The 16,862-nt window shown below is 44.2% G+C and overlaps 1 protein-coding gene across 3 annotated transcripts in view; it reads left to right on the top strand.

Annotated features, from left to right (window-relative positions):
- The first annotated feature begins 2,720 nt into the window (after positions 1-2,720).
- Positions 2,721-16,862, top strand: part of wnk1b (WNK lysine deficient protein kinase 1b) — a 72,305-nt gene continuing 58,163 nt past the window's right edge. For 2 of the 3 annotated variants that reach the window (XM_083527924.1, XM_083527922.1), the window contains exons 1-2: positions 2,721-3,454; positions 5,280-6,425. In XM_083527924.1, the coding sequence (XP_083384050.1) occupies positions 5,694-6,425 (732 nt within the window). In that variant the 5' untranslated portion in view covers positions 2,721-3,454; positions 5,280-5,693. The remainder of the gene's footprint in view (positions 3,455-5,279; positions 6,426-16,862) is intronic. The other variant, XM_083527923.1, reaches the window with a different exon arrangement.

The raw sequence follows: 16,862 nt of genomic DNA, 5'->3' as shown, positions 1-16,862 counted from the left end.
TTGTTTGTTGTGGTGATCTTGTGTATATAATTGTATCGTTTAATAAGGCGATCTTGTGTATATAATTGTATCATGTATTGTGGCGATCTTGTGTATATAATTGTATTGTTTGTTGTGGTGATCTTGGGTATATAATTGTATTGTTTGCTGTGGCGATCTTGTGTATATAATTGTATTGTTTGTTGTGGCGATCTTGTGTATATAATTGTATCGTTTAATATGGCGATCTTGTGTATATAATTGTATCATGTATTGTGGCGATCTTGGGTATATAATTGTATTGTTTGCTGTGGCGATCTTGTGTATATAATTGTATTGTTTGCGGTGGCGATCTTGTGTATATAATTCTATCGTTTAATGTGGCGAGCTTGTGTATATAATTGTATTGTTTGTTGTGGTGATCTTGGGTAAATAATTGTATCGTTTAATGTGCGATCTTGTGTATATAATTGTATTGTTTGCTGTGGCGATCTTGTGTATATAATTGTATCGTTTAATGTGGCGATCTTGTGTATATAATTGTATCGTTAAATGTGGCGATCTTGTGTATATAATTGTATCGTTTAATGTGGCGATCTTGTGTATATAATTGTATCCTTTTGTTGTGGCGATCTTGGGTGAATAATTGTATAGTTTAATGTGGCGATCTTGGGTATATAATTGTATCGTTTAATGTGGTGATCTTGGGTATATAATTGTATCGTTTAATGTGGTGATCTTGGGTATATAATTGTATCGTTTAATGTGGCGATCTTGGGTATATAATTGTATCGTTTATTGTGGCGATCTTGGGTATATAATTGTATCGTTTAATGTGGCGATCTTGGGTATATAATTGTATCGTTTATTGTGGCGATCTTGGGTATATAATTGTATCGTTTATTGAGGCGATCTTGGGTATATAATTGTATCGTTTATTGTGGCGATCTTGGGTATATAATTGTATCGTTTATTGAGGCGATCTTGGGTATATAATTGTATCGTTTATTGTGGCGATCTTGGGTATATAATTGTATCGTTTAATGTGGCGATCTTGGGTATATAATTGTATCGTTTATTGTGGCGATCTTGGGTATATAATTGTATCGTTTAATGTGGCGATCTTGGGTATATAATTGTATCGTTTATTGTGGCGATCTTGGGTGTATAATTGTATCGTTTGTTGTGCCGATCTTGTGTATATAATTGTATCATTTGTTGTGGCGATCTTGAGTATATAATTGTAATTTTATAATTGTTTAACCCAACATAATATATATAAACTTTCAATATACTAACTAAATATCTGACTCATACACTCATTGACTAAATGACTCTTTTATTAACTTTATTCACTGATTTTGTTCTATTTCGGTTTGAGGACACCTGACCGTAAGAATGGTATCTGTTTGAACATCCCATCCACATTTAGTCCCCATTTGCTGTAGGTGAGGTGAGGAGGCCTGAGGTGCAGTCACTGTTTCTATTCTTTCTAAAAGTGGTTAATGTGGTTAAGGTCAGAGCTCTATAGCAGGTCACTCAAGATCTTCCAGTCCAACCCATGTGAAGCATATCTGTATGGAGCTGGCTTTGTGTTCAGGGGTGTTGTCTTGCTGGAACAGGTTTGGGCCTTCTAGTTCTTGTGGAGGGTAAATGTCATGCTACATCTAAAAAGACATCCAATACAATTGTGTGCCTCCAAGATTGTGCTAACAGTCTGAAGAAGAACCACACCACTAGTTTTCTACTTTCTGGGGAATGTGAAACAGAACATAGCACAATACTAGTTAGTCTTTAAAAAAACAAAACAAATAAAATAGGCATTTAGTAATGGTTTAATGTCCTAAACTTGTTTATAAGTAAATGTAAAATAAAAGGGACACTAGTGATCTCCATAATATAATTCGTTGTCAGAGAATATTGCGTAGCCAATCAGAAATCAGCATTGGTTTACTATCACATAGGGAAGGTTGAAGTGAAACCTGACCAGTGATGGATATTAGAGCTGTTTCTGAAATTGTTGACTCGTTCTCGAGTTCATGCACTTACAAATTCTTATATATAGTGCAATTATATATTGCCAATTTGCTCATTTGCCACCACCTTTTATCAATGTTTTATGTGTTCAAATAACAATTAAAATAATTGAAATTATTCCATACTTTTATTGAAACCAATGCAGCCTATATTACTAATTTAATAAGACCTCTATGAATAATTATAACGTCTTTCAACACGGAGCACTAAGTGGCCGAAAATTTTTTAAAAAAAAAAAGTCACGTGGCACAGTTCGACCGTTATGAAGCGAAAGTTCGAGAAACTTGCATGACGAGTTGTATCATATCTTTACAATTATTGGCTGTTGGACAGGAAGTTGCAAGGATTTATGTGAATATTTAAAAGGAGGCTTTCGATCATTGGTTGTTGGATTGAATTGGGTAGCCAATCAGCGCTCAGAATTCGTTGAATGCTGATTAGCTACAGAGTGAAAGAGAGAGACGGTGGCATTATTTTCTATATGTTTTACATATATATTTTTAAACCCAAAAAGGACAATCAGGTCGAAGCAATGTTTGTTTATAATAAATAAAACGAAAATTGTAAAAAAATAGTGAAATGGTAAGTAGTTTGACGCGAATGGGGCCCGTTTTTTTTTTTTCTCTCGAGGCCTGCTGTGTGAACAGCGGCCTCTTTCGGTCATGTTGGGGCACTGCAGCTTTGTTTGGTGGGCGGGTCGATTCCTGCTCAGCTCTCTAACGTGACAGAAGAAGCAGAAGCAGCAGCAGAAGAAGAAGGCTGAGAGGGTGATATTGAACCGAACACACACACACACACCTCTCTCTCTCTCTCCACTGTATCTTTACCTCATCGTTTTCTGCATGGACACGCGCGCGACACGACATCTCAAAGCGCGTGCACGCCGTCAGTGGGAGACCGAGTGAGGAACCGGAGAGAGTGTGTGATGTTTTTTTTTTTTTTAGATTTTTGAAATTGCTATTATCACTATTACGAATTAAATCCCAATTTCTTCTTTTGAACACCATCAGGACTGCGTTTGGATGTTTTTTTGTTTTGTTATTACCTTGATACGGATTTAACGCGAACAAGCCTGAGGAACCGGAGAGCGGAGCATGAAGCGGTAGCAGCCATATATATAATCCTTTATTATTATTATCAGCATTATAATAATAAACGCATGGATTTGGATCATCGGAAGGAGATGTGCACAAGGTCGCAGGTCGCCATGCTGAGATAATTATTCTGGTTATTATTTATGACTTGCGATACAGAGAGCTAGAACACCCCCTCCCCTCCTTGCTTGTGCGCGTGCACGTGTGTGTTTGTGTGCGCGCGCGTGTTCCTTCTTCACGTTATTTTATTTCGCTCGACACGCTGCTTGGTCTGGTGTCTGAGTAGACTAAGGAGTAGGAGTAGGAGAAGAAGAAGCAGCAGCAGCATGGGCCTGAGACGTAAGGTAAGCTCTTTAATCTGATTCACCATTGCTGATAAGATTGGAAGTGTGTGTGTGTGTGTGTGTTCATGGTAGGAGAGAGAGATCAGCTGGTGTTGGCATTGCTGATCACACAGGTTCTCGGTCTCACTCCTCCTTTAGTACGCATGGCATTATCTCCAACAATGCACTTCCGGATTCATCTTCTTGCCCTCTTGAAACTTTTTCTATATATATATTGTAATCTACGTCTTTTAGAAGTAGTTAGCTGTTTCTCCGAGGAGGCCACAGCACCAGTAACATCCTCCTCATCAACATCCACAAAGTACTGCAGCGTTATACATCTGTTTTATCCAATCCTATCCGCTTTCTGAAACACGAAAACCCCGCCTCCTCATTGCGGATTGGCTGATCGTGCTGTCCGTTACAGATTCGCGCTCACGGATTGGCTCGGGTTCATCACGTGCACGAATACAGCGTCTTTTTTATTTCATGTTTTAAAATCCCCACCCGTTTTGCTTAAGTCCCGCCTCCTGAGTGATGATTGGTTGAGGACGCTCTTACGCGCTTTATGAAAAGCGATGATTGGGTGTCTTCGTGATTCCTGTGCAAGAATTGGCTCATTTTCTGGAATAAATAACAGTGTCAGTGCTCAATGTATTGCAGCTACTGATGTAGGCGAGGTTGAAGAAGGGAGGAGGCTTGGGGATGCATTTAAGAGTTTCACTTCATCTAAAAACAAAAAAAAAAAAAAGGGTTCGTAGATCTATAGCAGGCCAGATTTAATTTTTTCACACTTCCTTCCCATGTAAAGCATTATCTTCATGAAGGTGGCTTTGTGCACAAAGTGAAGTGGCATTGTCATGCTGCTAATGGTTTGGGTCTCCTAAAAAAAAAAAAAAAACGAGAGAAAATGTAAAAATTTGAGCCACACACACAGCATAGTCAGGTGTGCCAATACTTTTGCCTACATAATAGTAGGCATAATTTTGCGTACATAATGGTTAATTCGGTTAAGCAATTAACGTCCGAGCTTTGAGGACTTTTTCTTTATAAATGTAAACAGCCTTAATTAATTAATTGATTAATTAATCAGTTAATCAATTAATGCACTTTATTTATTTATTTAAAAATAGTTGAAAGCAAAAGCATGTAGAACATCTCCTCTAGGACTACTCTTCTCATTAGAATAAAGTATGTTTTGTTTGTTTTTGTTGCATGCAGGATCTGGTTATAACGTGTGTGTGTGTGTGTGTGTGTGTGTGTGTGTGTGTGTGTGTGTGTGTGTGTGTGTGTGTGTGTGTGTGTGTCTGTTTGAGAGATTGTCACGTGGAAAATTGTGACGAATCAACTCCAGGTCACTGAGTGTTTTTTGTATATTTTTTTTTTCCCCCCTCGCGTTTCCTCTTCCTTCTGCTGAGCCACATGCCAAACCGCTGAGCTGTTAGGGGACATATCTGACCGAGCGCATGTTCGCTGCCAAAAACGTCTCAAACGATCCGAGATTGCGGACTGCGTTAAAACCTTCAAAACCAAAAAAAAAGAGCTTCCAGATATCATTTTACACACAAGTAGTGGAGATATTGGAGCAGAAACTCGACTCCGATCAATCTCCTTGAGTAGATGGTCAAAAGTTTGTGGACACCCGAGCATAGCGTCATAGAATTAATCCGTGCTCAATCCGACACGGTGAAGTAAAAGTGCACAGGGATAGCGCTAGATGTGATAGTCGGGTGTCCCAATACTTTTGAAAACACAGCATCTACTTGTTCGTCACAATTATCACCCGTCTTTTTTTTTTTTCTTTCCCCCTCTCTAAATATTTTCTCTTCATCTCCTCTCTCAACAGTGACTCCAGACCCGAGTTTGTCTGTTCATCCATTAGAGGAGAAGGAAATACAGGAAAATAAAAAGGCTCTTCTCAGCGCTTCGTTCCTGCGGTTCCTCATGCTCAGCGTGGACTCTCACCGCTCGGCTACAGGATCATGGATGGTGTGGACGTGAGACTTCTCGCCTGTTGCCGCACGCGCTCGCCGATCCGTGACCGCATCCTGTTCTTTTACGTTTATAAAAGAACTCCCCCTCTTCCGGGCTCGGGCCCTACGGAGCGCATCTATAACCGTTTATAAGGACCACGCCAAACACTACGAGGCTCTCCTGAGAACCTTTTTATTTTATCTCCCAGACGTTTACATTTTTTCGGATTTAATCCTTATATTGTCATTTATTTATTTTTGGATTTTTTTTTTGTTGTTGTGTGAAAATGTCCCATAATCCTAATAACGGCACGGAGTTTTTGGCTCCTCCACCCAAAAATGTGAATGGTTCAGGCTCTGATTCCATGCTCGGCGAAAAGCTGGGCGTCGAGGTCCGCCATCGGCGCCACACCATGGACAAAGATCTCAAAACGGCGGAGCACCGTTTTTTCCGCCGCAGCGTCATTTGCGACTCGAACGTCACTGCGCTGGACCTCCCGAGCAAAGCCTGCATCCCTACATCTCTCCCGGACCCGGAGTCGTCGACGCGCCCTTCGGGTTCCAGCTCGGCTCCCGGCGGAGTTCCGGAGGTCCATACGGCCGTCGTAGTGGAGGAGCGCGCAGACGACGCGGCCGAAAGCCCTGACACCGGGAGCGCAGACGGAAAAGTCGAGCAGATCCCGTGCACACCGGAAGCGTTCCTCGTTCCTCGGATTCGGAGCGAGATCGTCGCCGTAGCCGCGAAACCCGAGGCGACGAGCGTCCCGGAGAGGGAATGCGAGGCCGCGGAGAAATGCGAGGAGGAAAAGGAGCTGGCGAAGGCTCGCGTGGAAGCGGAGCAAAGGGAGGCGGAGAAGAAGGAGCGAGAGGATGAGGAGGTGGAGACCAAAGCCGTCGGGACATCGCCGGACGGACGCTTCCTCAAGTTCGACATCGAGATCGGACGAGGCTCTTTTAAAACCGTCTACAAAGGCTTGGACACCGAGACGACCGTGGAGGTAGCTTGGTGCGAGCTCCAGGTAAGAAGGAAAGATTTTAATGCATGCTGAGAGACTCTTCTAAAGAAGAAGGTTGATTTAAAGATGCAATATTTTCCCGCTTTTCTCGAGTGTGATTCCGAGGTCACGTTCGGTCACGTACGGCTTTTATAGCGCAGGAGTGCGATTCTGACTCTGAGTTAAGAAAGCAAACAAAATAAATTCCTGTCGAGTGTTTCCACAGCCAGGCCTTGAGAAGAAGAAGGAGGAGGAGGCGGGGGTGGGGGTGGAGGACGAACCCTGCAGCACACGTCACAGGGTTTAGTTTAGCTTTAAGGGGCCTAGATGGCAGCGACACGTGCATGCAAGTTGGCACGTTCGCTCTCTCTCAGCCCGAGACGGTGGGGGTTGCGTTCTCAGATAAATCAATCCTGTATTCAGAGCAGAACCCTGAGTGTCCCGGGGGGGGGGGTCAGAGGTCAATTGGGTGCAGCAGGGGGTTCGGCCACCATGAGTTTGAAGAGCTGTGTGTGTGTGTGTGTGTGTGTGTGTGTGTGTGTGTGTGTGTGTGTCAGTAAAGGAGGCTCGGATAAAATAAGTTTTTCAGTTTATTGTTATTATTTTTGTTTCCGTTTTTTTTTGCTTCAATTCTCCATATAAACATCACATTTTCCCACAATCGGAGAACAAAACACCACACAAACCGTCGCTTTGAGTCTCAATTAAAAATATTAATTCTGGGAAATGTTTTTATTTATTGATTTCCTTCACCACGTGGCGGCTTTTCCAGGAATTGGGTTATTTACTTTTCCCCCCAGAAGTATTTTCGCAGAATTTTTATTTCTTCTAGAAACAAATGTTTTTTCCTTCACAGGATGTTTATTAATAACGGAGGAGGATCAATCTGTAGATCTACTGGGACCAGTAGATGTTGTGTATTTTGGGATCTTATTGCGATTAGTATTTATCATTCAATCCTATTTCATTCATCAGCAGATTTGAAACGGGCTATATTGCCAAAAGTTTGTGGACACCTGAACATCTCGTTCCACATTCGGTCTCATTTGCTTACTCCTACCTCTCCTCTTACACTCCACTCATCCTCCATCTTCCCATTCTCCTCTTTTTTTTTTTTTTTTATTCATCCCATCCCACCTTTTAATTCCCTTTCGCTGCTCACATTCATCACGTTCTGCAGGAGATCTTCCACTCCAACACATCTACAGCATAACAGGGGCATCGCCATGCTGGAACAGGTTCTCTCAGATCAAGTGAAGGAAATGTATCATTCTACCACATCCTATTCGATTGTCTGCCTACAGCTCGGTGGTAACAATTTGTGGAAGAACCACATCCTAGTCGTCGGTGCTCCATACGTGTTTTTTCTGCGTTGCCGTTTGAAATACCACACGAGTGTAACAGGAGATTGAGCACCACGTAGGAATGTAAGGGTTCTGCCCGAGTGGTGTAGTCAAAGGTGGTGCCATGCGAGTAAAATAAAGGATGTGAATCAAACGGGTGAGGAAGAAACACAAGCAGCTTCGGATCTCTTTCGGAGCTCGGCTGTTTCCCGTTTAATTGTCGTCACTTTTTTTTTTTTCTTTCCGGAAAAGGAAGACAATCGGAGTGACCGCATTTCCTTCATTTGCGTGATTATGTCCTTCCTAGACTCAGGACTCGGAGGAAGAGTCACGATCCCGAGTTCTATTAGTGAGCGTTTTGAGTGAAGCACCAAAGAACTTCAGGAATAAATAGCAGCAAAGCTTCCAAAAAAAAAAAAGCCAGATGTTAGCTGAAGGGGAAAAAGTTTTGGTAATATAAATGGTAAGAAATGGGATTTCCAGGTGTGCTTGCTCAGGTGTTCAGTGACCGAATGTAGAGCGTGGTTTTCCAGGCGTAATTCGAATCCCGTTAATGAAGACGGCTCTCTGGGAATCTTTCCCTGACGTTCTAGGGTTAGAAGTTTGGTTTAGAGCGCAGTGGAGGAGGACGAGAGATGAGACCAACTCCGCTGGAACTTGACAGTACACACTGGACACATGCCCAACCACTCACTTCATCAGCGTTCTGGAGCGTTATAGAACACCCCCCCCCCCCTTTCTTTTTTTTTTCCTCCCCAAATCCCAAAACGAACCTAAATACCTCTCCGCTAACGTAAAGCAGCCGCTACTCCCTCGACAAGAATGTGTAACCTTTTCGTAGTTTTCTGCATCCGTCTCTGAAATACTTGCCAGGACTTGCTCTATCTTTGGCTCACGCTCCACGACTCTTCTTCTTGCTTGTAAACGTACGACGAAGGCGCTCTGAAGTCTCGCACGTTTCCATGGCGACTCCGGATCGGTGTTTAATCTGTCCTGTTGGGGGGGCGGGGGGGGGATCATAACGGGACGATAGTAATTTAGTCATGTTCTACGTTTCTTATTCTGCTCACCCACTCAGAGTTTCAGTCTTACAAGCATTTTGAAATTTGCAGATCTGATCAAAGACGCTTTTTCGGGCCTCGGGTTTAAACTTCGGCGCGAGTCCTTTAAGTCGTATCTCGAACTTAGTGCAGGATCGATTCCTGAACAGGGGTCTAATTTCCACACAAAGCCGCGTCACAAATCCGTTAACAATCCAAATACAGATGTTAAGCTGTTTTGAAGGACGGGTTTCTGCACCAACCGACTAAACAAGCACTTACTGTTTTGAAGACCCCTCCCCCTTTTCCCCCAGCCTATGGGTTCTTTTTTTTTTTTTTTTTTTTTTTTTAGGTGCTGTTTTATGTCACTCCCGCATTCCCGGGATTCCTGTAGCAGGATGTCAATCGGTCGTAAGGGCCTCTGCTCGCTAAATAGACAAAAAAGAAAGAGAGAGGGTGCAGGGGTCGTCGACTTTATCTAACCGCACTTCTTTTTTTCCTTTTCAGCGCTCGGCTTTTGTTCAGACGATTCAAACCAAGCAGAGGTCAAACAGAGGTTTTCAAATGTTGTTGTTTATCTGCTCGACGTCGACCCGCGTGCAACCCGCATGCAACCTGTTTCATAAAATCATGACGAACAAAAAAGAGAAAAAAATTTTTTATTTGGGGGGTGATGCTTGATGTGAAAAAAACACTGACTGAGAACTTCTACTCAACATGATTTCGAATTTACTCAGCAATCCCTTCCAATCAAAGCTTTCACTTCCTCCGAGTCTTCTTCTCTCTCTCTCTCTCTCTCTCTCTCTCCCCCCCCCCCGTCTCTAAACCGCAGCCTCCTCTGCCTTTCTCTTTCTTCTCATCCGATCTTGTTCTCAGTCTTGGGTATTCCGGAGAGATAGAAAGAGACGTTCTCTCTCTCTCGCTCTCTCTTTCCTCCGACCCCGCGACGATGCGCGTTCGCCATGAAGGAATGCCTCTTGTCTAATTTGATCTACAGCAGTCCCTTTTATGTGAAATGTCAAGTCTATTTCGAGTAAAGTCGCACTTTTATAAACAACGCCGCACTTTTTTTTTTTTTATAGCCTGGACTGTGTATCAAGCAGGCCTGGTACAAGGTGAGCTTCGGGTTCGTCTCTCTGTCTCAGGCTGTTACATCACACAGCGGAGAGTGGGTTTTTTTTTTTTTTTTTTCCTTTAAAGCTACGGAGGAGGGAAAACTAGGACACTCGCTCCTCCAAAAGTAACTGGATGTAGACAAGACTCGAACAAGGCCAGGACGACTTTCACTTCCTCATCCGTCAGTCCTCATTGCCCTGTAACTCCCTTTTCATCACAATCATACTCCTGCATCTCGGGGGCATTTGTTCCCAGCAGTTAGGGTTAAGGGCCTTGCTCAAGGGCCCATGAGAAGGCGGCTTTACGTGGCTGGGATTTGTACTTATGACCTTCAGATGCCTTAACCAATAAGCGATCACCTCCCCAAGGGACTCGCGTCTGGAGCGTATACACCACGTTTTCCCCGGAGAAACTGATGCTTCCGGAAGCTCTCGCAGCTGCGTCCTGTTTGAACCAATCCAAACGCATTAACTCAAGTTTTAACACACTCTCTTACCACATACAGGTTACACGTGATTGCGGTCACGTGGCTCACTAATGATAAAAGCTCAAGCCCTCCTGCTTTAACGGTTTTCTGAAAACAAAAAAGAATCGGGACACCTGACTAGAAGACCCAAACCTGTTCTAGCATGCGCATGAAGATCTGCTTCACATGGTATTGGAGAGGGGAAGATCTCCTGCTGGAGAGCTGCACTGACCTCAACCTTATTGAACAAGATAAATGTGAACGCTGATCGTCGGAGAAAAAATCCCGCACGGAAAAACGTTCTCTCTTCAAGGGCCTTTTCTTCCTCGTCCTTTTATCTCCATGAGCCAAAAATATCGTCCATAGTCACTGAAGTGCGCAGTCAGAATTGGAGCACGGTGTACGGAGTAGCGATGTGGGCCAGCGAGAATGGTCAGGAATGTCGAGGGGAACGTACCATCGCCAGCAGCTGCACCCGTTTCTCTACCCTCACGACCACGCGCATGCTCGATGGTCACGCCAACCTCCTGGGTCAGCATATTTCCTCCACAAGTGCTCGCAAGGTCAAGGGCGACTGCTGCTGCAGCGAATTTTCCATGAGAACTTCCAGGAAGGGTTCTGGCGAGTCATCTTCCATAAAGTGTACACCTTCATCCTCGTCCTCGATCTGTTTTGGATTAGCGTTCTCCCCCCCTGAAGACCCCCGGTGGGTCCCACCCAATCCAGAGCCTTACTCTTGCCCATTTTTCCTGCTTCTGACACGTCACCTTCGAGGACAAAACGTGCTGCCTTAATAAATAAATCCACCCGCTAACAGGTGCCACGAGGAAGAGATCATCAGCGTTCTTCACGTCACCACTGTTATATCATCCTCATCATTCGTTATATCCAGAGGCCCACACAATTATGTTTGTTTGAGTTTGGTGGAGCGTAAACGTTAACGGAAAAAGGCACGATGGTATCAGCCAAGATGTTACTCTTAAGAAATCTTTCTGCATTTCCAGAGAACTCGATTCCTTTTCCACTTTCTTTTTCTTTGTGTTTCTTCGTCACACCGCGCAGGTGCACAGCCAATACGCAATCTAAAGCGTAAAAAAAAAAAAGATTACACCACGGAACACGGTATTGGTTTCCGGCACGATCGTACCTTCGGCGTCTCTCGTTTATCTTCTGCCGATCGGTTGCTGCTTTCGCGTTTTTGCGGAAAGGCGGAGCAACTCGAGATTCCTCTTTAAAACAAATCTTCTTGTCAAGGGTTTATGGGGATACCTGATTTTCCCAGGCGTATACTGTGGAATGGGATGTTCACACAGCTAATCAATCTTACGGTCCGCAGACGATGAAAGAGATTTTTCTAGACGCATAAAAACCTTTGTGCATATCGGTTTCGCAGCGCGGGTCACGCCGATAAAGGGGGGCATATCGGTTCGTGGGAGTCAGGTGGTGCACACGAGAATGTCCGAGTCTGTAACTTCCTGTCCTCTTACCTAACCGGAGGATTTCATTTCCAAAAGACAAAAAAGAAAAGTGAAGAAAGCTGTGATTGGTGTGTGGTTTTTTTCAAGTCACCCATCCCCCTGGTTAAACAATGCCCCATTAGCACTTCTACACTTGCGCCTTTATGCAGGAATTTAACGGTCATTAAGCAGCAAGGGGTAAGTTAAACCTCAGAAGAGTTTGATGTGGCAATCTAATTATCAGGGGTGTGTGTGTGTGTGTGTGTGTGTGTGTGTGTGTGTGTGTGAAAACAGGAACCAGCACATTACTGACACCTCAGGACACAGCTGGTATAACACATTTAGCAGCGTCAACAAAAGAAGAAAATTCCCACGTGAAATTCCGAGCCATTTCTGTCGGACCTCGGTTTACACCGTGCGTCGGGCGTGACGGGGGCGTGAGGAAGACTAATCCCGATACATTTGAAAACGGCGCCTCCACAATTTCGTTTGTTTTGCTTCAAATCGGTGTGTGTGAACGCATCAATCCCGCTAATGTCCCTTCAACCAAATCAGGTTCTCCATGAGAGGTGTTTAAACCAGGGGTTCTCGTGTGTGTGTGTGTGTGTGTGTGTGTGTGTGTGTGTGTGTGTGTGTGAGTGAGACGGGGGGTGGATTAAAGATTGTGCTCTCTCTCTCTCTCACACACACTCTCTCTCTTAATCAGTCTTTAACCGTTTCATTTCCTGTAAACAAGTTTTGAGTCAAGTGTGTAAACCGTTTGTATAGAATTTAGAATGCGGTCGTGGTCATGCGTCTATCTAGTCTTTTGTGTGTGTGTGTGTGTGTGTGTGAGAGAGAGACGGTTTGTCAGGTTTACAGTGATGATAAAGCACTGACTCATGCTATCAGACAGGTGTGTGGATGAGGTAATGCTAGCGCAGCTACATAGTCGAGGTGGTGTTTCTGTGCCAGTTCCCAGGACCTGCTGCACGCTGACGTGTCCACACACACACACACACCGATGAGACTCTGAGACTCGTCTTCACAGCTCTGTAGACATAGTAGATTAGAACGACGCCGACTCTGCGGTTTGTTGAGGACGTGCGGGTGGGATCGTCGTTATGAATGGTGAATGATGTTCACTGAGGAACTTGATGATGGTTTTCTTTTTGGTTTAGCGTCTGTTCCTCACCGAGTGTGTACCATGCCTCGTGCCGGCCCTCCCCTCCCCCTTCCCCTCCATTCCCCTTCACTAAATCAAATAAATAGACCATTAAAGTGCTCCTCTCGCAGCAGGATGCTTTCCAGATACCTGAAGCCCAGCTTTCTCTCTCCTCTCCCTGCTCTGTTTGCAGTGTGCAGAGAAAACCAGAGCAGCTTCCTCACGCTGTCCACCGGTGTTTTGGGTTACGGCGCAGAGCTTTCTCAGCTACACTGACGGATTTAACCTTCTTCTGGGTCCGCCGCTATTGTACACATAACTTCTCAGACCTATTTACTCTGGCACAGCAACACCCTAATGTGTGTGTGTGTGTGTGAGAAAGAGGGACAGTGTTGTTCTCAATCTGTCTGTCTGACATCTCTCTTTCTGTCTGTCTTTCTCACGTCTCATTTCCTGTCTCTCATGTCTCTTACTGCTGGTTTCTTTCTTTCCTGTCTATCCGCCTTCCTGTCTCTGTTTTTCTGTCTATCTGTCTGTATTTTTGTCTGTCTTTCTGTTTCCGTATCTGTTTCTCTCACTTTCTGTAGCTGCAAATCTCTCATGTCTCTCTTTCTCTCTCTCTCTCTCTCTCTCTAAACAGAAGTCATGTGAGAGTGAGACAGGTGTTTGAAGAGCATTGAGGGTTTATTTACCTCAGCAGAGCTCTATGCTGTTCTCCTAATAAAGGAGCGCAGGAGGGATTAATAAACCTCGTGCACCACGGCTCTTTCGCTCACATCAGGTCGTCAAAGTCACGCCGTAGCCGCTGCAATTCATGTTATCGGTTGGAGCTTTGATGTGTGTGTGTGTGTGTGTGTGTGTGTGTGTGTGTGTGTGTGTGTGTGTGTGTGTGTGCGTGCACACTTAAGGAGATATCGTCTGCCACCACAGTCTTGGCAGGAGGATAAAATTGTGTACTTTGTCTCTCAGGTGTTCGACCGTGCACTTTTCACTGCAGCTTCGGGGTCGTGGTTTTTCCCTCCTACCCCTGATCATTCCTCTGTAGAAGGTGGCAGTTATTTCAATACGATGTAAAGAGCTGTAATAAAGTCAGGCTGAGCCGTAGTCAAGGGATTGTTGAGGTTTGGGGGACACAAGTGATGGATCCTTTCAGTACGTTCAGTAACGTGAAGAACATCATAGGTGTTTTTTTTTAAACCTGTTCCAGCATGCCAATGCTTCTGTGCACAAAGCCCAGGACCATGATATGCTTTACATGGGTTGGAGTGTAACATCTGACTCCTAGATTTATAATCCTATTGAAGAAGATGGATGTGAACAGTGATTGCTCGGTTTTATTTCAGCCTCAGTGCTGTGAATGCTTCTCTTAGGGTTCTTGTGCACTTTTTGGTAAATTTATTCGGAAGAGAAAAAAATTTCTCGTGTCCTCTGACCTGAAAACTAAAAGGTGGTGGGACGTGATCTTAAAAATATAAACGCAGGCGCTTCACTTGAATTGAACATTAGATGAACAAGAAATGAGAAGAATTTAAGCAATTTTTGGGTTTCAAGAGGTTTTAAAGTTACAGTGTGTGTGGGTGTGTGTGTGGGTGTGTGTTTGGGTGTGGGTGTGGGTGTGTGTGTGTGTGTGTGTGTGTGAGATTTATGGCATTCCTGTCCCAGCACTGACTGTATGTCACCACACACACACACACACACACACACACACATCCTATACACACACTATTCACCTCTTACTTCATGACGTTTCGAGCCAGGCGCTCCTCAGTGTAAATTACTCAGCTGCTGATTGAAATGTTCTGCCCTTGTGCTTCGTCATACAGGCATATCAGAACCCGAGAGCTCCACAAACATCTCATTGTATTCACACGTTCATTCTCTCTCTCACACACACACACATACACTCTAAAAGGTTGTGAACACCTGACTATAAGACTGGTATGTGCTTTTTAAACATTGCACATCGAGTCCTCATTTGCTGTTATTATGACCTCCACTCTCCTGGGAAGATGTTCTGCTAGATTTTCAAGGGTACATGTGGAGATTTGTGCTCATTCAGCTTCAAGGGAGTTTGTAAAGTCAGGTACTGATGTAGGTGAGGAAGTGAGGAGATCTTGCCATTACAACCCATGCGAAGCGTACCTTCGTGGAACTGGACTTGAGAAGCCAATCTGTTATCTCAAGATAAAGATCGACCCAAACTTTCTCCACGTGAGAGACAGCATGGTCAACTCAACCTCAAAGAGCTTTTTATTTGCGTCCAGCTGAAGGAAACTTCCTGAGCTCAGGCTGTAGATATGAAGTTCACCAGGGACGCTGCTGATAATCGTATAGACGTATTTATTCATGATGCTTCTTTTCAGTCTCAATTTGCGGTTATAATAATCTCCACTCTTCTGGGAAGATGTTCCACTAAATTTTAAGATCTAGGGTTTGAGATCTAGGGTTTGGGATCTAGCCCAGATCTAGATCTTTCCTCTCTTTTCGAGTTCAAAACTCCTCCAACCGACTCCTTCCAGATTACCTCCTAATAGCAAACATCACTGTCTCATATTATTGGGTTTGATCATCACGGTTTCACAGCCGGCCAATCAGAACGGAGAATTCTTGACGGTGCCGTTTGCAGCATATTATAATAATAATAATAATAAGAAATTAGTCCTCTTTTTTTTCTCCTATTTATTGTACACGTTTGTTTAGAAAAACCGAGACCGGTCTCCCTTTGTGCTACTTATCTGAGGACGATCCTGTTTCGCCTCATGATTGTGTAATTACTCACAACATTACAGGTTACCTGATGTTTATTGTTCGAGTTGAACACACACGACTCGCTCGACAACCTGAACCGAAGGCGAGTCCTCGGGACGTCTCTCGCTCTCTCGTTCCCCTACAGCGTACGTCCTTCTAACCACTTCCACATGTGCCTGTGTGCTGAAACTCTTCTGGAGTAAAGACCTAAGTCTGGACTGAATAGCACGGGTCCAATCGTTCTTCCCACGTGGGCTCTCCATCCCGCTCAGCCAGACGACCTTTGCTCTCTTTAACGTCGCTCCGGAATGTAGAACCGCTTTCCTTTCCTTAACTTGTTCTCCGCTCTCTCGTTAGTCTCAGGAGGGAGGGAGGGAGGTAGGAAGGGGGTATTTGTCTCTAGAGGTGTATAAATGTGTTCATTATGGATTTTTAGTGTCAAATCAGCAGCAAAAAGTCAAACAGATGGGAGTATTTAGGTGACCTCTGATTCGACGACCTCGAAACGGGCGAGCCAATAGGAAACAAGAAAGCAATGTTGTCACAGGCTTAATTTTGTCCAAAATGGCCGCCAAAAAAAGCAAACCGCGGTCTCTCACGTGAGCTCATTCTGTGAATAAGTGATCTCGTGGGGGAAGTGTAGTGTCTCCGACAGAGTTTCTACCACACCGAGTAGAAATAGATGCTGCTCTTCTCATGTTCTTGTCTGCCAAAAGTTTGTAGACACCCGGCCAGTAAAGATCGTGTTCGCTCTCCTTTTGGAGTTGTTGTAATCTCCATTCATCTGGGAGGATGTTCCACTAGATCTTGGAGATTGGAATCTCAGTAGGACAAGGTTGCGAGTTCAGATCTCGGCACCAATGCTGGGCCCTTAACGCTCACCTGCTCAGATAATTGTGTCACCCTGGATAATTGTCTGAAAAAGGCTGAAAATGTAGTCAAGGGTGAGGAGACCTGGGGTTCAGTGTTCACATTGGAGGTAAATAATTCAGATCAGTTTTATTTGAATTGGGGTTAAAAAAAAATTTTTTTAGGGCAAGTTCAGGGCAACAGAAACGGGTCACGGCACCTGAAAAAGCAAGCTCCTCGAGGCAGGTGAGCCTTCTGCTTCGCTTCCCCGAAAGCGCATGGACTTTTTTTTTTTTGG

Source organism: Silurus aristotelis (assembly GCF_946808225.1).
Source record: "Silurus aristotelis genome assembly, chromosome: 24".
Classification (NCBI taxonomy): Eukaryota; Metazoa; Chordata; class Actinopteri; order Siluriformes; family Siluridae; genus Silurus; species Silurus aristotelis.
The sequence above is the reverse complement of the archived record's forward strand: the minus strand, read 5'-3'. Positions and strand labels throughout refer to the sequence as shown.